The 24,224-nt window shown below is 43.8% G+C and overlaps 1 protein-coding gene across 12 annotated transcripts in view; it reads right to left on the reverse strand.

Annotated features, from left to right (window-relative positions):
* Positions 1-24,224, reverse strand: part of PITPNM2 (phosphatidylinositol transfer protein membrane associated 2) — a 124,794-nt gene that overhangs the window by 39,733 nt on the left and 60,837 nt on the right. For all 12 annotated transcript variants that reach the window (XM_084217364.1, XM_084217374.1, XM_084217367.1 and 9 more), the window contains 4 exons: positions 22,975-23,148; positions 8,490-8,704; positions 7,103-7,224; positions 5,547-5,780 (listed from right to left, as the gene is read on the reverse strand). In XM_084217364.1, coding sequence (XP_084073490.1) covers positions 5,547-5,780; positions 7,103-7,224; positions 8,490-8,704; positions 22,975-23,052 — 649 coding nt within the window. In that variant the 5' untranslated portion in view covers positions 23,053-23,148. The remainder of the gene's footprint in view (positions 1-5,546; positions 5,781-7,102; positions 7,225-8,489; positions 8,705-22,974; positions 23,149-24,224) is intronic.

Below are 24,224 nucleotides of genomic sequence, written 5' to 3' on the forward strand. Positions count from 1 at the left end.
AAAACTCCAAACTGCTATTTATTCTTGATGGGATCACACAGCAGTAATGATGCTTTCAAAGCTTCTCTAAATACTGACCAACTGATCTTCAGGAGCTTTTTCTGACAATAAACAATCAATTAATATTGCCCCCTCTTTAATTACTAGGAAACTGAGGCAGAGATGGGTTGAAGCACAAGCCAAAAGCCCCAGTGGGATTTGCTGTCAGTGGAATTATGAGAGCAATCAACAGGCTACATTAGAATAATTTAGGTTTTGGGAGCTGCAGATTGAGCTCTCTAAGCACCACCATGAGGAAAGACATCCCTCACAAGCCGCTCTCCATCTCCAGGAGCGTGGCCAAAGGGGGATGGTCCCACCATGGGCAGGGTTTCTAAGGTGCTGCCAGCAACAGGAGCTTCCCTGCTGCACAGAAAGCCTTTGATCCCACCACTGTCACAGTTTCTCTGACGTTCTGCCTAAGATCCAGCTTGTTTTCAGCACTTTTTGTTTGTTTGTTTTCTTAAACACACGAAAAGCATGTTTTTATATGTTTATCTCCTTCCAGATCTGAGCACTTTATTGTCTGTTCTGCTCTTTGGTCAGCCCTCAATGCCACCAGTCATCCCAAGCCAGGCTGCCAGGAGGAAATGGCCACTGAGATCAGCAGCTAATGCCATGGACCAGCTCAACCTGAACTTCATTTACACAGTAAGATTAAATCTATCAATATTTGATGTATTTTGCTGACTGACTTTCAGAAGGGAGAGGAAAGTTTGAGCCAGCAGAGTGTGACCTTCTGGGGCAGAGTGACAGCCTTCAGCACCTTAATTCTGTTTGACCTGAGCTGAGATTCAGAGTTATTTCCCCTGCCAGATTACTTTTTGCAGAACTACAGGAGAATGTTTTAGCCTCTTCACCTCCTGTTATGATTGACAACCAGCAGAGCTTAAAAACCAAGATTAAATTTACATCACACCCACACTGAAAGCCAAGAAAACATTTCTCTTGCTGTCCCCAGCACCCTTTGCACTTCCACACCCACAGTGTCCAATTCTACCTTGCTTGGAACACCTTGAAAACAGTCTGTGATCAGCCACAGAAGTGAATGTTGCTCTTATCCCACAGCTTCCCCCATTCAAGGGCTCAGCAGGCTCCACTCCTGCTCCTGAATCCAGCCTTGATGTATCAGTGCCCCAACTCCTCAGAAATTCTCTGTGTAGAGGCACAGATGCCACCAACCACATATCTGTGTCTTAATGGACTAACATCACAGGGAACATGAAAACCACCTGGGGGTAAAGAAAAGTCTCTTGAAGTTCCTCTCTGCCTTCTTAGATCTCAAACATCACCTGCACTGCTTCCTGCCAGCCCACAGACCTCCCCATGCGCCCTGCTCACATCCCTTTGATTAGACATCCCAAACCATCCTTCCTTAAAGCTCTGCTCCTTTGAAAACAGGATGGCACCACAGGGCTTCAGAGCTGCTGTGCCTCTACCCCTCCAGGTTAGTTAAGAAGTCCAAAAACCAGATTACTTTCCCAGCATTTGGCCTTCACCTGGGATGTGCCAGCAGCGCTGCATTTCTCTTTCTTAAACACGAGGAGGGAGAGGAGGGAGAATGAGGCTGTGCAGGTACAAAAGAAATGGAATAATAAAAGTCATGGCTTGAAGAAAAGGCTTCAGTGCTAGGGAAGAGAACTTGAGGGGCTCCTCTGTGCACAGCAGTAGGCACTGAATTCCTGCCCAGCAGAGACCCAGGGAACACAGCAAGTGTCCCACACAGCTACAGGGAGCCAGGACCCAGCTACAAATGACTGACCTCACCTGTCCAGACACTGCTGCTCTCCCTGTGCAATGAAAAAATAAAACAAATCTCAAAGCATTTTTGTATCAAATTCTTAGAGAAAAACAATTTTTTTATTGGGAAGTGAAAAGGAGGGGAGACATTAGATCCAGGAAAGAGCATAATTGGGAAAAACTCTCTCTGGAGCAGATGCCCATCAGAAGAGTGCTGAGGGAATCTGTGGCCCAGCTGGCTTTCCTTTTTCTCCCGGGAAGGAGAGAAGGTGTAAATGTGTCCTACTCAGCCACAGAAGTCCCTGTCACACACTGCCCCAGCTGCAGCACAGTTGGAAGTTTGCCTTGCCAGAAGGTTTTCCCCCTCCACCAACACACCCCAAGCTTATCTGAGACTTCTTCCCCAGAATCAGAGGAAAACCCCACAGCCTCATCAGGCACCTCACTGAAGTCACCCAGAAAAAATGGGAAGAGATTTTTTGACAAGGATGCAGCTACCAGCTGGTTATCAGTCATTAGATAGGCTATCATTTCTCCAGAGTGCAATGCTTTGTTTAAAAAAACAAACAAACAATAACACCCCACATGCACAAATGTGCAGGCTGAGTTCAAAGCACCCGTGATCATGTGTTGATTTAATTATTGCAACATTTCCCACTGTGCTGTGCAGAAAGATCATCTGTGAAGAGCTGAGCAGGGTGCAAACATTTAAATAATTTGATTTCTAGCTCACCACCCCAACAACTCAGAGGCTGGTTGTTGAATCCTTGAGGTGTTGACTGCTGTAAATGATTTGTGGTGTTGGACATACAAAAGGAAGTGTAAATGACCATTAGACAAGCCAGGGCAGAGTGGTGGCTTCATGTGAAATTTAAAAGCTTTGGTCTGTATTTCTGGGCATGTTTTCCAATGTGAAATTAAAGAAGTAAATGTTATAAGAACTCAAAAGAAATAAATCACAAAACCCACCAACAAATTCTGCCCCTAATGCCCTCAATATCCAAATAAAGCAGCTGTTCACATACCCATTGCCTCTGTACCCAGAAGCAACCTCCCAAATAATTTTATAATTCACAATTTCCTGACAGCAAATACAGGATGCCTGACTGTCCATGTGCAACACTATTTCCCTGACACTGCCAAGAGATCCTTTAACCTTGCCAGTACAATCCAGCCAAAGACCACCTGCAGTCACACCTGTTTGCTTCCCTGCCCTCCCTTACTCAGAACCCTCGTAAAGAAAAGCCTGTGGTCACATCCACATCGTGCCAACAGCAACCTGCCTCCCCTTGGAAAGACAAAACTCTACCTTTGGGATCCAGTGGGCAGTGGATGAACTGAGTCATTTGAGTGCTTTAGAGAAGCCAAAGTTCTGCAAAAGAGCTTTCAAAAACCACTTCACCACTGTGCAGCAATTTGGGCATATTTAGCCTAGGACACAGTGGCTTAGACAAAGCTCCAGTTACTGGGATGGAACACACTTTGCCACAGTATATAATTAATAACCCATACACAGTCAACACACTTGTTTAACAACAAAAGACTCAGAGCCCACATGCACCATTAGGAAGCAAGTGGGAGCAGAACATTATGCAGTGCCAGTCCAATTAAACTTAAAATCTATGGGAAAGGAGTAAAAAAGCATACAAATATTACAGCCAAGCAGACTAATAGCCCACAATCACAATTTTAGTCTGTGTCTCAGGCTGTCAAAGCACTGAGTAACTGTCCAATTAGTCATGGGAAAGAATGGCTGCTGCACTCAGCACGAGTGAGAACGTTTCAACACCGTCCCCCAGAGTTCCTCCCTCTGTGCTCAGCAGCCCTTCCCCATTGCACAAACCATGCATCACTTACCTCACACCTGCTCTTTTTTCAACCCATTCTCTAATTTTAGTTTCCTCTACTAAGCATTGCTCCCCATTGGGCAGAGTTTAGATCTTGCTGTTTGTTTCCTTGCTGGCTTGGTGACCCTGCATGGGGTGGGCTAATTCCCCAAGAAATAAAGTTGCTCGAGTTGGGAACAGAGGAACCAGGAGGAAAATGCCAAGGGCTGACCCACCACAACAACTCTGGCTCCTGGGAACGTGGATCACCATCAGGTGCACGATGCACAAAGGTCTCCAGCTGCTTTTGGCCGCCAGCTGAGAGCCCCACACAGGGATCTGCATCTAAGGCTGGTCAGTCCTGCTGTAACCTCATCTTTCCAACTTAAACATCTCATGCACTGGTGGCTTTGGTACAAAATGCTGTGGCACTTTGCTCACTCATGGCTTCCCCACAGCTATCCCAGGGCAGGGGGAGGACACACACCTCCTGCAGATACCCCAAGCTTTTACTTTCACTTTTCACTCACTCTACATTGTCTTGCCTAAAAGACTTCCCTGATTTTATGCATCTTAACCACTTTGAAAAACACTATTTGCCATCTTTATAACAGGCTGGAAAAGCTTTTGAAAGGCAGACAATGAGCTGGCTCTGCTCTCTGCAAAGCCTCAATCAAGAGGGAAATGGCAGGCAATCTTTCACGGAATACAAAAGCAATATTTCTAAGGGACCACAGTTAATCTATGCCAAACACCTCTGAACTGGAAGAGTCATGTGCTCCTTTTTCATTTAACAGATACAATGGAGTTGTTATTCTGCCTCTGTGTTTTCCAGCATACACTAAATTAACCTGTGTCACCGAAACACCAAGGGAGTTCGGTGCAGAGAGGCACTTGTAACACAGCCTACAGCAGGAAAAGCCTCCATCCCTGCCCAAAGAAAAGCAAAGGAGCTGTAAGAAAACAACCTGTGAGCATTCAGAGAGAGGGGCACACTATTCTCCACAGCTCTATCAGTGTTTTTCACATTAGCTCTCAGGAGCAATGTGACTACAAAGAGCTTGAAAATTACTTATGCTAGAATCAGGCACTTCATGAAGACTTGCACATCAAAAGCAGAGTTGTAGAGGTCATGCAGGAGGATTTACAGTGCACTGGAAGGTGGTAGCATCCTCTACACATCCTTTTTTTTGCATTTGCTTTGCCAGAGGACAGCCACAACTCTGCCCTTTCAGGTGGGAATGCTCCTTTAAAACACTATTTAGGTTTTCCACTTGGCCATAGAACCAGTCATTTGTGGCAAGGCTCAGAAACTGTATCAGGTGTTTTATGGATTTTCTGCAAAGAATAAATTACTACCGGCACTGCCAGCACCTGTACTGTCTCCACTTAGTTACTCCCAGACACATCCAATTCCTTCTTAAAAGCCCTGACCTAACAATGATGCATCCATCAAAGAAGGACGTTTGCTCACAACTCAGAGCCACACAGAAACCCACCAGCCCTGTCACAAGGCAGGCAGAAATCGGGGATGCTCCAGGGAGTGGTTTTCTGGAACCACTCAGGATGCTGAAGTGAAGCTTATTTCTTTAGGCAGCCCTTCAGGATGGATTTTGGTCACAATAAAGAAGACTGGCAGAGTTTAAAAATGATCTGGCAAGTTTATCTTCAAAAAAAATTTAAAAAAAGGAGAATGCAAGATGTTGCCTACACAGGACTTGAAACCTTTTCAGTGGGTACACATGGCTTGGATTTGTACATACCACGACTATAAGTGAGAGAATAACAGGATTTTTTCTGAGCTGACCCACAGAGTTATCAGATCTGAGAATCTCTTCACAGACGTGTCTTGGAATGTGATGCATTGCACATACCTCACCTTCATGTTTCAATTCAGTGCCCACATTAAGGAGTGAACTCTGCAAGGCCAGAAATGCTCACCAACATCGTGGATAAAGCGCTCGATTTTCGACTGCATCCCCCAGTATCTGAACTCCACTTTACACAGTTTGTATGCACACATGATGGGGTATTTCCCAGGGTTGTTCTTGTACTCCTGAATCCAATCTTCTGAGAGGGGTCCTCGTTTAGTCTTCACTGATTTATAGAGCTTTGGATCCTCCTCAGCTTTGTATTCATGGGGAGGGATAGGATCTTTAACAATATCAATAGGATCTATAGAAAGAGAACAGAAACTGTTAGACGTTTCCTTTTCCTGAGCAAAACACAAAACCATCATTTTTCATGAGTTATTTCTGTTTTAGTAAGTACCAGAAGCTTTACAGCAATTTCATTTCTTTTTACTTACACTTAAACAACTGATATTTAAATTGTTTATACACTGCTGCTGGGCAGAGATCAGCTCTGCCAGAGGAACGAGCACACAGAGTTCCAGCAAATAGAGGCTTTGCTCCAAAGAGATGTTTTTGCCCATCCACAGCACTCTGGCAGCTCTGCACACTCTGTCTTTCCAGGCTCCACACAGATCTGTTGCACATTCCACCTTCCAGCTTTTCTAATACCACTCAGTGCTGCAGCTGTCTCAGCCAAGACAGTTAAACACACCTGCCCTGCTATGGAACAGACCTTGCCAATGAACATCTCAGCTTTGGGTGCACCAGAGGAGGGGACTGGGAACTCCTCATCTGCTATTGTTAGACCAGATGGAAAGCAGAAAGTTTAACTCAAGTCCTAATTAACAATCCAACAATGGGGAAGTGGAAGCTGCAGCAGGAGAGGAGTGAATTACCATATTTTAAAGACCTGCAACCCCCAGAGCTCAGCAGAAGCATCTGAAGTTTGGATTGAAGGGCAGGATCACACTTCCCCAGAAGTGACAGCTCTGTGACACCTCTCAGTGCAGTGGTGGGACTCGAGCTGCTCAGCAGTGAAAGTCTGGTCAGCCAGGGCCAGCAATGAGAACAGCTGAAGTGAAGTACAAAAGTACTTTTTTTAAATACTTTTGCCTTTTCTCATTAATTCCTTACATTAACTCAATCTTCTAAAGGCAAAGCTGAGAAGTGAGTCTTAACTTACATGAGGGTAGGACTAAAAGAAGAGGGAACAAAAATTAAATGCAACTTCATGCTTCAAAAGTGCAGACAGGAATCATTTTCATATACATGAAGGAGCCACACAAATAAACAGCAATATTTTCACAATTATACAGCCATGTTTTCCTCTTCTATGGTTATTTCTACTTATTACCCCCAAATTCATTAAATGTCTTACTCCTCTTGGGAGCTGCATAAATAAGATGAAAAAGCATCAGCTTAAATTTACAGATGGGGGATTCAAATTATTTCCATGGGATTTACATCAAACCTAGAAGAGAATTCTGGTATTCTCACCCTACTTGATGTAACCCTACCTGCAGTGACAGTGACAGGGATGCAGGTGTGTGTTTAGGGAGGATGGACAGACAGATGGACACACCAAGAAAAAAAAAAAAAGAAAAAGACAAAAGCAGGGAAAATTCGAGGGAAAATGCTATTTACCTAAAATGGTTTGTCTTTTTTCTGCAGCAGAAAGGTTGAACACGTTGTTATGGTCTCCTGGGTCAGTTTTGTAGTAGGTCTCAATATCAATAGAAAACTTCTCCACAAAAGGACACGTGTACCTGGGAGCCAGAACAACACAGCTCAGAGTAAATCAGCCTCAAATCCCAGCCAGCCTTCACTCATGTTTTCCTTCAGATATGCTTAAAATACCAACAAGAGATTGTTCTTGAATAACTTCTTAAGACAGGAGCTCACCAGTTTTCAGCAAGGAGATAAATTTTGGGCCCACTATATTAAAAAGTTGTGACATGGATACTGATACAAAGATACCCAGGAAATGCACCTGTGCAAGGAGAAAAGCAAAACTCCTGCCTGGAACCTATAGCAGAATAAAATATGAAGCAGTTCTGTGCAGCACAGGTTTCCTGGCCAACTGATTGACTCACAGGCATTTCAAGAGAAGAGATAAAAACTGACTGGAAGTGAACTTTAATCACTTAAAAGTCAGGCAGCTCCATTATATTCAGTCACTGGCAACAGCCCATATGCACACACAGACTCCCCACCTTCCCAGGAATGATGTTACTGGCAGACACCAACTAAAACAGAACCAGAAAATTTTTCCAATTTTTTTGTAAAAATCAAAATACCCATTAAAGCCTTTTTATTGTGCAAGATGTCAGGAAAATCAGATTTGCAAATGTAAATGTGAAAAAGAGTAAATGCTCTAAAATGGAGTAACTGGCACAAAGGTTATATTTTTCCAGGGTATGTGAAGCCCTCTCCCTGACAAAATCAGATGAAACAAGGAGGTCCCAGAGGGCTCCACAGAGCCTCTGGCTCTCTTCCCTCCTCAGGGTGAAAACCATAGGATGTAGGTTTGTTATTTTCTAGTTAAATGTCTGACAGTTCTCAGAAAAGAAGTGCTGTGATTATTTATTTATTTATTTATTTATTTATTTATTTATTTATTTATTTATTTATAAAGGGAAAGAAAAATCCCCTGTACAAATGCATCCTGTCTTCCCTGACAGGATTCAGCATGACATCTGTCCCAGCACCGTGCACATTTATAACTTCCCCAAGCTTGCAGAGATCTGCAATGTTAAGCAGATACAAGGCTGAATAAAAACCATTCACGATTGCCCAAGCTTTGACAGACAAAACAGCTCCACATTTTACAGCAAGGAGCCACAAATTCTCAGGCAGGTGTGCAGTCATCCCAGACAAACTCCTAAGACCAAGCACTGCACAGGAATTTTAGGACTCGACCCCAGTTGCTCTGAAGGATATTACTGGAGAGGGAAATGCCACTGCCAGAGGGTGACACCAAGCCCTGTCTTTAACCCAGGGACACAGCTGTGGGCAGTGTGGCCAGTTTTACCTTGTCCTTGTGTAAGGATAAGCATTCCAGGACTCCTCCTCGACACGCAGAGCCGCCTTGGGCAGGATGGAGCGGAACCAGCTGGGGATGTGCATGCCGATGTGGTAAACCTTGTGAGTGTACTGCCCACTGCCCCCCGGGCCATCCACGTAGGGCCTGTTCTCCAGGATCTCCACTCCACTGCCTTCCCCACATGTCTCCTCTCTGCTCTTTTTCTGAAAGGGAAAATACATCACAAATACATCACAAAAATTTTCCAGGGCATCATCCAAGGACCTGGCTCCCAAAGCACCTGGACACTGGGGGTGGTTTCTAGGACTCTTCCATTTGGATGCTCAACTTGAATGGAGCTGTAATGACACTGTTCCTGGAAAAGGTAACACAGCACACCCCAACCCTTGGCTCCAGCTCTGAACCACCCAACAGCACAAAACCCTTTTGCATCAGCAGCCAGGGGGTCTGTCCAACCTGGCACAGCCCCGTGGTGGTGTCACACACGCTCGTGGTGCAGCAGCACTTCAGGCTGGACACCAGGAAGAGTTTCTTCACTGGAAGAGTGGCCAGGCATTGCAGCCACCACCCCTGGAGGTGCTCAAGAAACGACTGCACGTGGCACTCAGGGCTCTGGTTGAGTTGAGAAGCTGGGAATTGGTCACAGGTTGGACTTGATGATCTCAGAGGTCCTTTCCAACCTCAAGGATTCTGTGATCACAGTGATAAAGACCATTCTGTGACCTACACCCACAGGATTTGGGGGTTTGTTGCATGTGATCTGGCCCAGCAGAAGCTCTCCAAGAACAGCTTGGAGAATTTGCTCTGCTAATTAAGATATTTTGAAGAAACAACCCAAGTTTGCCAGAACGATCACTGCACCCCCTGGCAGCCTCCGCATTTTGGCTTATTTGTAGGACTGTCCTTCAGAGAAAACCTGGCAAAAATTCCCTCAATAAAAAAAATAGTAATTTCAGTGCTTCTAAGATGAGCTAGAGACAAACCAAATATTTATTAATTTCTCATACATTTCAGCAGATTGGATGATGTATAACCTTCATCATTTCCAAACAACAGATTCATTCTGTTAGCATTTTGAGATTATTGTTTGTATTTGAGAGCATTTTGAGAACACAGTACTTTGGAAATTAAGGGGGCAAAAAAGGAATTTTATACCAAGAATCAACTGTGAAATGTATCACAATAACAACTCCTCATTTTTGCCATACAAACAATTCAAAAGATAACATGGTTTAACAGAAAATTATTAATAAGATGCAAGAGATCAACTTCTTATCTTTTGAGGACAGGATGTTAAGCCAACAGAGCTGCTTAAAAGTAAATAGCCATGTTTATAAAGACCTCTCAAGTGATTTTAAATTTAAACAGCTGTAACTGACAAACCTAAATAACTGACAATCTAAATAATCACTTTTTTCCTGCCCCACAAACTGCAATAGAAAAAAAATAGAAAAGCAGAAAGTATTTTTTTACAGTTTATTTCTAACACTCAGCTGGCAGTTCATTAAAGCACACATCCTCTTCTAGCAAACTACTGTCTTTCAGTTCTTATATAAGCACTGACCAAGTCCTGTACAAATATTTATGACAATAACATTAAATAATCTTGATGACCCCAAAATCTGCTTAATTCAAAGGTCTCAGAAAAGGCAGTAACCCAGCCAGCACAGTGGAAGTGTCGGACAGAATAACTGCAAAGCATCTGCTCTGAACTGTTGATAGAAATTATAGAGATATAGAGTTTTATTATATGGCAGAAGCACATGGAAATCATAAGCAGAGGGAAGATGAGTTTTCTTCATGCCAGGTTATTCAAAACTCTCTTCTAGATTGCAGTCACAGCAATTCCAGGCAACTCTGCAAGCCCTCATTTGGGACCAAAACCCACTGTGGGGTTTTACTCACTAAAACGAATTCCCCATTTCACTTTTCCCTGTTCAGCCAGTTTGAACAGAAACTTCTCTGCATGGAGGTGAACTGCCTGATTCTGACCCTCCAGCTGGAACCCTGAAGAACCCACAACACTGCCCAATTTTTGCTGTGCATGAATAATTCCATCAGCAGCTTCTCCACACAACCTGGAACTCTGATGGTAGATAACACAGTGTCATTGTCCCAGCTCAGTGTGAGAGAAGGAAGGAAGGAACAACCAAGCTCACTGAGACTCTCTGTGCAAGTCAGTTCACATCCCACTTCTGAATTGTGGTTATTTTATTCACTTCTGTACAGCTGCAGCACACTGCAAACCCTATTCTGGGAGCAGGGTGTGCTTCCTCCTCCAGCCTTTCCAGAGGACCAACTCCAGCCCACAGTCTTTGTCACCCAGTTACAAACCCTAAGCAAGTTTTGGCCCTTCACATCCCTCCCACTTGTCACTTATCTACGTAAGATATGACGAGGACAGCAGGACCATTTTCTCAGATGAATGTGAAATAAGAGATGTAGCTCTGCTGACAGAAAAAAAAAATCCCAAGATTATATCCCAAACTATCTTTAGAGCCAGGACTTTTGAGTCAGGCCAAATTTATACTCATAACACACCACACTGCTGGGAAGGATAGTATGATCAAAGAGAAACTCCCCAGGATAAACCCACACAAAGCTGCTTCCCAGCCCTCCAGGCTCTCACACTTAGCAGCTGGCTTGTTGAGAAGGCAACGAGCTGCAGTGAAGTAAGGAAGGGCCAAGAGTCAGCAGAGATGGTGAACAGCAGTTACTGACCAGGCAGAAAGACAAAGAGAAAATATGTTTCTCATATAATAAAAATAAAGACTTTAGCCACATGCACTTGAGAGACCAGGATGGTACTCTGGGTATAAGTGGTGCTGTGAAAGTGAAGCACTTGTGGGAGTGAAGAGCAATTTGCTCTGCAGCCATGCAGCCTCTTCATGCCTACTGTGCCTGAGCTACAGCCTGGAGTGGGCTTGTCTCAAAGAAGTGGTCTGTAAACAACAATTAAAAATAACCTTTAATTAGGAAAACATTTGGCTTTGTGAAGTGTGTGGCAGGCCCTCTCCAAGGAATATCTGCTGGAGGTGCTGATGTGCGGGCACTTGAGGGTCAGACTCAGAGGTTTCAGCCTCAGAGAGAAGTAGAGACTTTATTTAGCAGATTACCTGGGTCACTGCTACTCACTACTGACACAGCATCTTCCCCCTCTATAAATACCTGAGGAATGGTCCCCAACAAAAATCAAGGAGTAGCTGACAGCCTCTGTGTGCAGGTTATCTAACCCATAAGCACAGTAAACCATCTTACATTGTATTACAAGAGGAAATCCAGTCATCCCTTTCCAAGTCCCTCTCTCCTGCTGATGACACTCCATGTTCCCCACAGCCCCATCAATAGCTTTTCAGGACAGATGGTGACACAGATCCCTTCTAGCTAAAGTAATAGCATTAAATTACTCATAACAGGGAACCCAGAGAAGCAGATGCACCATGATTAGCAAGAATGCCAGTTACTTAAAGGCTTCTATTAAAATAAATCTCTTGGCACAGCAGCATAGCATGGGACACAGCACATGACCTCAGCACAACAATCACAGATGAATAATTCCCATGAATATCACTTAACCACTGGGCCAGCCTAACCCCATTTATCATCTGCCCTCAACAGCAGACAAACAGCTGTAACCAGAGCCCTCCCCAGGCAGGTTCATCAGTTCTCAGATCATCCATCTCCTTTCCCAGTTAGAAATGTGTCTCCCAACCACAGCAAAGCCTCAGTCCAGGAAATGACCCGGCCCAGGTGAACAGAACCAGGTGACTCAATGCAATGTGTTTGGTTTTCCAGTGGAACACAGCTCCACAAAGGAATGATGGTTGATGGCAACAGAAACTTCACAGCCCACGGAGTCTCAGCACAGCTCAAAGAACAGCATTCCCAGAACAGGAATGCATAATGTTGGATCCAACAGTTAAGGATGTGGTTTATTGGATCAGCTGGAGAAATACACAAGTCAGGCTGTGGAAATTAAGATTGCCTTGTAATGTTTTGCTTTTGGGGAATTAGAAGAAAAACAGCCCCATCAACCAACTCAGAACACCAAGAAGAATATTAATCTGAATTCCAGAGTCCTCCTTGTGCTCCTGCCCTGGAATCCAGCCCAGGCTGCTCACAGGCTCAGCTCTACAAGCAGAAAGTCTCTGCACAGCCAACAGCAGCACTGCACACAGCTCAGCTGGTTTAGCTTCTCCTGAAGTTGCCTGTTTTTATTGTAACTACTTTGAGCACTGCAATGCTCCTGCAGAGAGCAGTCAGGACAGGGCAGGCTGCACAGTGATAATGGGTGATCCAGGCATGTTCTAGCTTTCCAAAATGGATTATAACTACACTCTCATCTTGCTTACCACTGATTATTGTTCACAGTACAACCTCTCAATCTAAATAAGCGAGACAGTGCTTACAAAAGGCTGGGATGCTTTAGCTTCCTGATGTTGTTCTTACTTCCCCTCAGCAGTGCAGTCACACTGCCACAGGACCCACGAGAGCTCTGATTTGAGATTACTCCAATTATGAAGACTGACAGCACCCTGCTTGACAGACCTATCATCCATGGGTAAGGAAGACACAAATCATTGTCTGGAAACAATAACCAGAAGATTTTTTGGGGGGGGGATGTTTTTTTCCTCCAGCTCCCATTTGGAAAAGGAGTATTTTGATAGTCTGGACAAAACTCTTCTGGGACAATGCATTAAAATAACACTGAACTCTCAGGATTTTTTTAGCCCACTTAGACCCAGATAGGGATATGAGAAGTTTCCAGCTGGCTGATGGTTTCGGTTAACAAGAGCTGCAAAGACATCTCTGTAACCACAGAACAAGAACATGACAGCAAATATCCCCAGAGGACCCTGCTAACATACTTGCTCATATTGTTGTGGCAAGGGAGGCTGAGAAAACATTCTCTATGACCAATTACTATTTTTTTATTGTTTTGGATGCTAAGGCTACCACAAACACCAATTAAGTCTCCAGAAACAGACCCCTCTTTTGGGAACCAGAGAAAGCATGAAGTGCCTCACACAATCCATCAGACCACAAAAATGCCTGAAGCTGCTCAGCAAGATGACTCCTGCCATCACTGGAGAGCTCTTAAGACCTGTTTTCACCAACCAGACCTGTTCTGTTCAGTTTTAGAAAGGAAGTGTAAAGGCACCCAAGGTATAAACAAAATTTAGGCTGGGGGAGAGGAATAAACTCTTTGCTCTAAATCTCTTCCATACGCTAAGGGAAAAATATTCCCAACTATCTCCAGCTGAACATTATTTAGGTTGAGGGATATTTCCCTCTCACAATTGATTTTCCAAAGTGGTGTCTTCTTCCCACCACCAAGAGCCTTCCTTGCTATGCTCCAGCAGCAGCCACCCTCACTCCCACCTGCAGGCACCAGGTACCAGTGACACTGTGACTGGCACCTTGCAAGATGCAAACACTAACAGGAAAGCTGGGAGAGGTTATGAGAAAAGCAGCCTGTTTGTCTCAGCCATGTAATTTGGCCTGTTGTGACAGTATCAGCAAACACCACAAACAAACCAGCACAAAATACAACAGCACATTCCAGCCGTAGCTGCCAGAATTAAACAGCACCAAAAACCAGAAAGCCAGTGATGGACACACTGGGAAACACCAAAAGGTGCTGGAAGGAATGCTTGGTTTATTCTGAATGGGTTTTCCCAGCACTGGGTACCATGCCCAGGGAGGGAGTGCCTGCTCAGGGTGTATCTGCTCTGCCTCAGCCGCCTGTGCTGCGGAATGACTCAGCTCTGGCTTCTGTTAACCACTCCTTCACCAGCATTTGAGCTGACATCTAATTCATTACCAGCAATCTGCTTTCACCAGCAGTAACCTTCTGCCTGCTGATGCAGATATCTGATAGCCCAGGCCCCATTCATGGTCACTCTTTACTGCAGGTAACCAAAACCTATCTATGAAAATAAAATGCTGGGTTATCCTAAAAGTGCTGTAGTTTCATACTTTACAGCTTGTTCTTTTCTTTATGCGTGTGTCAAAGACCTGAAGCACTCAATTCAAATCCTATCACCATAACCAGGGCAATACCTGAGTAAAAAGCTTTGTTCCAAGTGAAAGAAAGGAGCAAAAAAGATGGAGCTGTTCCACTCTTAGAGAAGCCAAAATTCAGAACTTCTCGTCACATCAAAACCAACATAATTTTATCAGTGCACAATGTTCTAAAAGCAAACAGAAAGTTAAAAGAACTAAATTAAAAATAAAAAATCACCCCTACTGTTACTTATGCAGGAGAGTGCTGAAGTACAATAGCACACACAACTTTGGCTGTCAGAGGCTTTTGTGCCCCAGTCAGAACAGCAGAGTGCCCTCACATTAAAGATCATGGAATCAACAAGAGAGCACCATTTTGAAGAAAGAGAAAGTAACCTGAAGACACAGGCTGCTGGCAGGGCTACATCCAGTACCCACATCTTTGAATCCCCATTTCAGCACCCTGACCATTTTGTGACAGTGCTCTTTGCTGCAGTAGGGACTTTAACCAAAATATAGCAAAACAGTCCTCAAACAGGGAAGCTCCTCTACTGTTTTGCAGGAGTTGAGAGCAATCTTAATTGTTATATTAGAAAGACAATCTTAAAGGAAGGTAGGGGCTTACCTTCAGTAATGGGAACCCTGCTATCCCAGGGATGGTTTTAACAGAACTTTTGAGCCTGCACTTTGTAAGGTCAATTCAGAAACAATTACATCAAGCTGGACTGGCAATCTCTCAACCACAAAACTGCTCAGGACAGCAAGGGACTTGTGAATTTTGCTCTTGTCCCTCAAAGCAAGGCTCACTCTGTCTCATCATGCACGGTAAAGTCAATGGGAAAACAAGTCCAACCACAACAGGATTCCCCACTCTGCCCATCACACCATTCCTGCCCTTCCAGAAGCTGTGGGCACCACAGGACCCTGGTTTTGTTTCCACCATGAGCACCACATTATGCATGCAGGCAACTTTAAACTGCATCCTCTGTTTCCATGGCAACGGGAGGGGCCGTATCAGCAATCCCCCAGTTTGGGCCATCCTCACTCCAGCTTCAGCTGCACTGAATCCTTGCTGGGAGCAGCAAACCAGTGATGTCACCAGTAACCATGGTGCCCACAGCTGAGCCTCCCCTGTGCCCTTTGTGCTCTAACATGCATCCTTCACGCGTGACAATTACTTTAATCCAATTAGTGCTGTTAAAAAAAACCAAAAAAAAAAAACCCATGAAAGGCCGTGTCAATACTTATTTTGGGAGGGAAGGTTAGTTTGAGTCAACAAGATAACGATCAGAACACGAGGCTTTACAACAGCACTTTGAGCCTCACTGCTCCCAATACACAGGAATGACCTGAAACCCTGGGGAGAGGGGAAAGAAATCTGTTCCTCATCAACGGCTTCATTAATAAAGGCAAAAGAGCAGCTGTTTTAAACATCCCCCTTGCAGGTCTGATCAATGGGCTGGGCAGTATGCAGGGCATCATTCCAGCCAGGCACTGCCCTGTCCCCAAACACTGATGCCTCACCAGCTGCACATAATTCTGATAGGAACCATAGAGTAGTTACCCTCTAATAGTAACTATAAAGTAGTTACCCTCTGTTTTCCCAATCCAGCATTGATCAGCAGCAACTTCCAGGAGGATTCCCATTTGGGACCTTCCCAGCTCTGCAGGGAATATTCCCTCAAGTTTACCAAGCAAGAATTTGGACTAGCAGACAGGCCTGTAACCACTCTCAATGCTGCCTCCAAGGGGACATCCAGCACAGGAGGAGACCAAGAAGGGTCTTTGTGTCAGAGAGGCACATGCAGAGCTACACAAGCAAAGCTGGGTGTGCAGGAGGCCCTGAGGAAGGGACCTCTCTCACATTACCTGCACTGCAGCACCACCAGCACCAGCACTCCTGGCTGTTTGCTTGTAATGGAACACACATTTTTCGTAAAAAGTCCTAAAAGCTGCAGGCAGGCTGGGCTGTCAGCATCAGGATCCAGAGCAAGGCAGAGCAGGAACACACACAGCATCACTGTGTACAAGTGTGGTAGGCACTGCATTATTTAGAATCAAGGCTAGATATTAATGAAGCTGCTTGTACAAAAACAGGATATTTTGGGGACAATCAATTGTGCAGGGTCATAAAAAATTTATAGCATTAAGAGAACCTTTCTCATGGCCACTCATTAATCACTTTGCCTTACAAAGACACACTGTCATAGTCCTTTAGAGTCAGGGCTGGATGTGCCACAGGCACATGAATTAGGGATCACTTTATTACGGAGATACCTCAAACTTGTTTACCCCACATGCCTCATCTTTCAAAATGTCTACTACACTTCCAGCTCAGTATTTCATCTACTCCAAGTATTTCCTTCCATGTCTTTAAACTGATTTTTCACTGCATTAACTATTCCACAGATACTGCTTCTGAGAATTACTGTCCCTGGTTTAAAGGGAGGCAAAGCAAGTTGTCCATTACTATATTGTGAGTCAGAGACAAAATTTCAACTTGGGCTTCTCTGGATCAAGTCTAATCCTCTGACTACATCCCTTGTAATTTAGGAACCCAATGCAATTGTTCACTAACAATGGGCTGTGTGCTAAAATACCACAGGACTGGCTTAAAGAAATCCCCATAGTCTTCCTAATACTTAATTCATTACTTGCCTTCAGGTATTTGAAAAAGGGAGAACCTAATCCCAGTCAATATTTTTGTCCTTCTTTCATAAGAATAAAAAAAAATACAGAATGAAAAAGGGTTTTTGACAGCTAACAAGTTCAGTAGGATTGGCAGTGCTGTGTCCCGTATTAAAATCAGCGCAAATCTGAAGTTTAAAATTGTTTGTGTTATAACATGATCTCAGCTTCATTCACCTTTGTTAAGAGAAAGAGAGCACATGAACTGTCAAGGCAAGATCAAGTCCACTACCCTAAAATCAATCTTTTTTGGAACACGATATGGAATCCCAGACAATGTAAGAATTCAAGGATAATGACTACAAAACAAGAAAAAAGTAGATGCAGAAAAGGTGTTTGCTCCTTCTGTATGTTTTCCCAAAATGATAACCTGTATGGGTGTCACTGTCACCTGTGCAATGAGACCCCAAGTGTGGTACCACCCTTGTCCTCAAAACTAAACACCTGTAAGTGCCTTACTCTCCTCCTCCAGAAGGATGCAAATCCTCATGATCACAAAGAAAAGGTTATGAAAACCAGAGGAAGAAGAGAGCATACAGAAGCCACAGGTTTTAACACTGCAGCACAGAAATCAGGGGAAAATCTTCAAACCAGGCTTTGCTTTTAGACTTGTGAGCCTTCCAGGGTCTCTGGAGCTGTCAGCAGCATCACCTGCTTTAAAACTGAAGCATAAATGTCTGTCTGTGCAGATGGCCAAGGCATCTGCATGCAGAACAAAAATAATCAGCCATCCAGTTTTCAGTGTCCAGAGATGAAGGGTTAGTTTGCTTTCCCCCACTCAATCAATCCTTCACCATCTGCTGAGCCTGCTGGCAACTGCCAAGTGGAGCTGAGGGTTTAAGGGACACGACTTTTGCACCTGGGTATCACAACAGGGCCTCAAGAATTACCACCAGCACCAAGCAGAGCTTTAAGTCTGTTCTCAAAGGTGCTTCCTGAGAGCTACATGGAAACAAAGGGGAAAATAGGACAGTGCAGGTGTCTGGAAATTGAGATGATGGACAAACCATGATCCTCCGGAAAGGAGGAAAGTGACTCAGGATACTCCACCAGCAGTCAGGACAGGAGAGCACAGCACACTGCAGATGTTTGGAACACGCTTTGATTTTTCAGGGAAGACAATAAATGCAAAGCCCTGGAGGACGGTAGAGGAGAGGCTCATGTTAAAACATGAGAGAAGGCCTCAGTGCCCAGGATTCTGCCTGAGTTCAGCAGGCAGTGTTGAGCAGATGGGTTATCTTCCATGCAGTGCCTCAAACGGGGCCAGAGGCCTTTCCCAGTCATGGACCCTCAAAGTGATGAATGACAAAGTATTAACGCTATTAACTCCAAAGGATGACGCTGCATCTTAAAATAAGTCTTATCCTCAAAAGGTAATCACAAAGTCCAGCAGAAGAATATTTTTAAAGCGCGCTATCTTTGGAGGAAGGTCTCAAATACCCAGAGAAATCTGTGCAGAGAAAATGAGGAGCAGAGTTATTTACAAGAGACAAGAAAGCTGTGCACACTGATATAAAAATAAGTTTTAATAACAAGAGGAATTCTCTTGTCTTATGAAAGGGTCAGAAGGGCAGCGGTCTCTCGGAATCTCATGGCATATGGAAGCACAGTAATGAACGTTATTAAGATGATAAAAGGACTGACCTTTGGCTAATAACATCCCAACAAATGCATTCAGGGCTTGGATTTCAAGCTTTTATGAAACAGAGCCTTTCCGTTAATGTGTGCATTGTTTCTGGGGTGAGGAGGAAGTGTACAGAAAGAAAGGTTCCCTGAGCACACAAGGAAAGGATGCCAGTGTTCCAGGAAAGGATTGCTGCTGAGACCAAAATATGCAGGATTCAGGAGAGGAAGAATTAAGAGACCCTTTAATAAGATCTCTCTAATGGGTAACACAGATCCCTTTGTGCCAAACAGGATTCACCTCACAGAGACTGAAATAGCACACACACCTCGGATGTGATGTGCAGAGTCTGAGAAGACATCCAGGACAGAGTCCTTGGCCCAAAACTTCTGCAGGAAGAAACAAATCCCTATAGATGGCTACAGTTGTTCCCTCCATAAATAGTTTGTGTTTCACAGAACTCATTCCAGTGCTTATCTCCAGTTCCTCTCTGCTTACTTTAGGACATCAGCCTGCAGCTTCCCCAGATCAAACCACTCCCAGACCCATGGACAACTCAACTCCAGGCTGAGTACATTGAGAAACTCTCACCCTTGGAAGCAGGACCGGCTGTTAAATGTGCACACAAATTTCAGGGGAAAGTTACATTTATAGAGGTATAAAGAGTAATTTCACTGTTTTGAAATATTTTGCCTGTTTTATGCACCAGAATAAAACCAGGAAGGAAGATTGCTGGTTCTTAGTGAGATACAAAAATGAGTAGGTTTTAGTTTGGACCTAAAAGGAGACAAAATCTCAGCAATGATGCAAAAAGGTCTTGTGCTTAAGGAAAAGCTAAACCAAATTGCTCTGGATGGAGCAAGGGCTCCCAACCTGGAGAGGCTGACAATGCTGCGTGAGAGGTTTCCCGTGGAAGGATATTGAAAGTCTGAAATTTAATAGAGAAAAACAATTCAGATCTGCTAGGCTTCAAGCAAGTCGAGGGTACATTAAGTCCTTGCTGTAATGTAAAATTAACTTATTTAGGGAAGAATTTAAGTGCTACTTAAAGTACTGAAACCACTGACTGTAGATAATATTTCAGAAGCCAGCAGAAAGCAACTTAGGAAACTTTTTGCTCTCACCTCAAATTCAAAAAAAAAAAATACTAAAAAGCAAAGCAGCAGGCCACTCATCTCAGTTTTCACAGCTTTATACACCAGCCTGGAGAACTTGTAGTTATAAGAGGAATTACAGAGCAACGCAGGCATGCACACAATGATTTATTGCACGTCTCGCCTGCCCAGTGGCGCAGAGAAGCAAGAGAGATGTGGATTATATACTGCACAATTTTAATTCTCCCATCCAGTAAACACAGCAAATATGAGTACAGCCTGTTCCCATTTAATGGAAGGATCCTTTGCTATTTGGGCATGATGCTGCTTACATCAAATCTGGTGGAAAGTTTTGTTGAGACTTCTATGAATAAGAAGGGATTGTTCTCTCATGAAAACAGATGATTGATGCTTCCACTGCAGAGCAAAATCTTCATGGAAATGGCTTTGAAAAGTGATGACAGTACTACAGCTTGAGTCTGAACATCCCTGCCCACATGGCTTTGAGGCATCACTTCCATCACAGGGCTCAGGGGAGAAGGGCCTTTTGGAAAACTTCCATTTGGACAATGCTGGAATCTAGGAAAATGTATACCTAGGCAAAAAGATTTTAAAAAAGAAATAGGCAGCTTTGTACCAACTGGTTTGGAATTTAATGGGAATTTTCAGTCATGAGCTCAAAGGTAAATGAGTGATCAATTTCAGGTGCATGCTTGAGGCTCCTTAAAATCCTCAAGGAGCAATTGTGGCATCTCCTTTTGCACTGCTTCTCACAGGACCAGGCTGCCTGGTGCTGCTAGCAATAATGCCACCATTCCATACATGACAAATGTCTTAGAAATTAACCTTCTGCCTTTAAGAATTGCTCCTCTTCCCAGGAACTACTTCAAAACATTCTGTTCCACATTTCAGCCACAGATTTCTCAGAAATGCCTCTTCAATGCAGCTTTGCACAGATATCTCAGCTTGTTGTAAGGGAGCTCAACACACAGAACTTACTTCTCCTGTGGCCTCTTCAGGCGTTCCAGAGGAAAAATAAAAGGGCAGACATGAAGCACTTTCTCATTCTCTGAAAAGGACAGAGTCACGCTCCCCACTGCTCCTTCCCCACTGCCTGTCTCAAAGACAAAACCTCCACTTCTAAATCAAACTGAAGAAAACATTTGACATCCTGGTCTAGGAAAAGCTCACACTGAAGCCAGCAGGAATCTTTCCACCAGCTGCAGGAACAATTGAAGCAAATCACTACCACCAAACTATGAACTCTAAGTGGTCTTTGTTTTGTTATTGCTTTTGTTTATTTCAAACTTGAGCTGAAACAAGTATTCTCAAGGAAAAGCACAGCTAACTTTTCCTCTTGTGCTACTTGCCCAGGTAACACAGCAGTCCCCTGCTTGTCATGCACTCCTCCAGCTCCCCCAGAGCCTGGGCTCCATGAAGTGTTTCCAGCTTAGCCCCCTGCTCCAGGAGAGTGCAGGGAGAATTGAAACCTGACTTGACACCTGAGCTAAGAGGAAACTTTACTCTGCTGCCTGGCAATGCAGTAGAAAATTAAAGCAGGGCTGGATGGCAATTTGGAGATGTAGTTTCTCAAGCTGGTGAACTTCCCCTTGCATGAAACCCTTATAGTTTCTCATGTCCTTTTGATATTAAGATATGGCCAAAATCCCTGTCCAGTAACAAAGCAGAACCCAGTGTTCTGCGTTAAGGAAGTTAAAATCAGCAATTTAACTTCTGAGATCAAAAAGCAAATCTGACCTGAGTCCTCCAGAATTCCCAGGAGGCCCCACAGACACTCCCCAATTAAGGAGTCATCCTCTGTTTAATCAGGTGGGCTCCTCCCTCCTAAGCAGATCACTCTCCCCTATGCTCTGCTGCTCACTGACGAGTTCTGCACAGATAATACTCTGCTGCCATCCACCAGCTCTGCAGGCAAAGCAGCTGAGACAAATTAGGAAGACAAAGTTGTTAACAAAATAATTAGACTAATATTCAAAGCAGCTACAGCATCAGGAAAAAGTCCAGAAAAATGAAGCTACCTAAGAAAAATGTTTACCTGTTTATGCCAAGATTTAGGTTAAACACACAAAGATGACACATTTGTGTCAGAAAATGGAATTTGACCATTATTGCTGCAAAATACACACCATGCATTCTTTTAGCAGTCAAGCCCAAGTGCATGAATCCTTTAGGAACACACCTGGGTGGTCAGGAGAGAAATGGGGGAGTTTGGTTTGGGGGGTTTGCTTTTCCCCCTTATTTTAGGCTTTAAGCCAAAGCAGATTTTTCTAGCACTGCTTCAGAAAGAGGAGTTCTCCTGCCAACTCAGTATTAGATGTGTGTTTTGCTGGATGAACAAAATTACATTTTATTTAAAGTGTGGGACAATGAAATAACACTTCAGTTTCATTTCCTTTTATAACTGCTCCTGGTTGGATTTCAAACACTGGGAGAATATGGGCACAGAGGACTTCAGTAACAAAAACCCCACATTTTAATTAACTGCTTTACTGCAGACAGGGAATTCTGCAAAAATTCCCATCAGTATTCAGAAGCCTATTTAAAATAATCTACATTTTATGCCTAAACTGATTAGTATCTGTTTCATTGTGGTATATGAGCACAGATATATTACTTTTTTTTTTTTCCTCTCCCTTAATTCCAAATTATGCCTTTGGTTTACCCTCTCAAGTTTATATTATACTGTTGCTTCCCAAGAAAAGAACAGAATTTGGTTTGCAATTGGAATTGGCACTACCAGTAACCACCACCCAGCTGGGAAGCAGTGGCTGTTTGTGCCCTACAGCTTGAATCCTTGCAGTAGGTACCCACACACTTGGGCTGAGTGCTTTAGGAACGCGTTCTTGTTTCCCCCCCAGGTCAGACAGAGGTTCTCCAATTTAAGCAGAAGGAGGAAGCAAGTCAGAAATTAACATTTGTGTTACTTTCCCCACTGCTCTTTCATAAGCAAACAGCAAAACCCAAATTTAAAACTTCCAATCCTGCAGGAATTCTCCCCCAGAGAGCCCCCAGAGCCTGCAGGGAGCAGGATGTTCCTGACCTGGATCATGTAGAGCTGGGCGATGCGATATTCTTCCACGCTCATCGGGAGAGGAATGCGATATTCCTTTATGAGCATTTTGGATACAAAAATCTCTTGTCTGCTCAGAAACACAATCCAAAAGCTTTTAGTAAAGGCTCCTTAAATAATGGCAAGGAAATGCATCGAGGATCCCTGAAACAGACAGAAAGGAGGGGGGAGGAAAGAGAGAAGTGGTTATTTTCCATTCTTATGGCAGAACATCCTATTTAGGAAAAAAAACCAAACCAAAACAAACAACAACAGGCAAACATTAATTTTTGTAATAGCTATAAGCATAATAGCAGAGAGAAGAATCCCTGGAGTGCTACCAGACCTTTGATATCAAATTGAACAGAATCTTTCAGAAGAATTTTGATTTGCTTCAGGGGATACCATCAAAGCTATTACTCTCCTGACCTTTGCCATAGTATCAATCAGACTTTCATATGCAACAGCATCTCCACGGAAGAGATGTGACAAAAGCTCCAAATGAATAGGCAGATCTGCTGCTGCCCACAGTCTCCAGTGTCAGCAACACACTGGAGATGCATCCTCTCAAAAGCATCAGGTTTTATCCTCTCAAATTCATTTAGCAGCAAGAAAGGGCAATTATTCAACTTCCTCAGCCCTCAGTAACAATCTGATGAAGAAAGACCTTTGGATTCTAAGAATAAAGACAGCAGAAATGTACTTTTCTTCCCTGCTTTATTCTGAATTATAGTCTTGGTAGGACCCTTTCTTTTTGCACCTCCAAAACAGTCTGCTGGCAAGATCCTCCTGTCACTTCTGTCAATGTCAGGCTCATTTTTACACTCCCACTGCATGAGAATACAGTCAGAGATCAAACTGCAACAGAGAAAAATCCCATCGTACCCCACCTCAAGGCACTGTAACAGAATTACCAGTTAAGAATTTCAGGGAATACAGCATTTACTACACCACAGGTCAAAGCTGGAACTTTTCAAACACCTTAAATTCCCCATATGGACTGAGGATAAAGACAATAACTTTATGTAAGGAAGGGGGAAATAAAAGGATGACTGGTGAGGAGAAGAGGACACAAGAAGCAAAGTCTTTTATCGGCCCAAGTCAGCCTGGGCAGGATCTGGTGATGGCTCTCACAGCACACAAACCATTCACTTGGCTCCTTCTTGTCACCAAAATCCACCTTTCTGCTGTGCCTGCTTATTGGACATCTTCAGAGAGAGCTGCTGGAGCCAAACCAGCCC

The sequence above is a fragment of the Fringilla coelebs genome, assembly GCF_963513975.1.
Source record: "Fringilla coelebs genome assembly, chromosome: 17".
Classification (NCBI taxonomy): domain Eukaryota; kingdom Metazoa; phylum Chordata; class Aves; order Passeriformes; family Fringillidae; genus Fringilla; species Fringilla coelebs.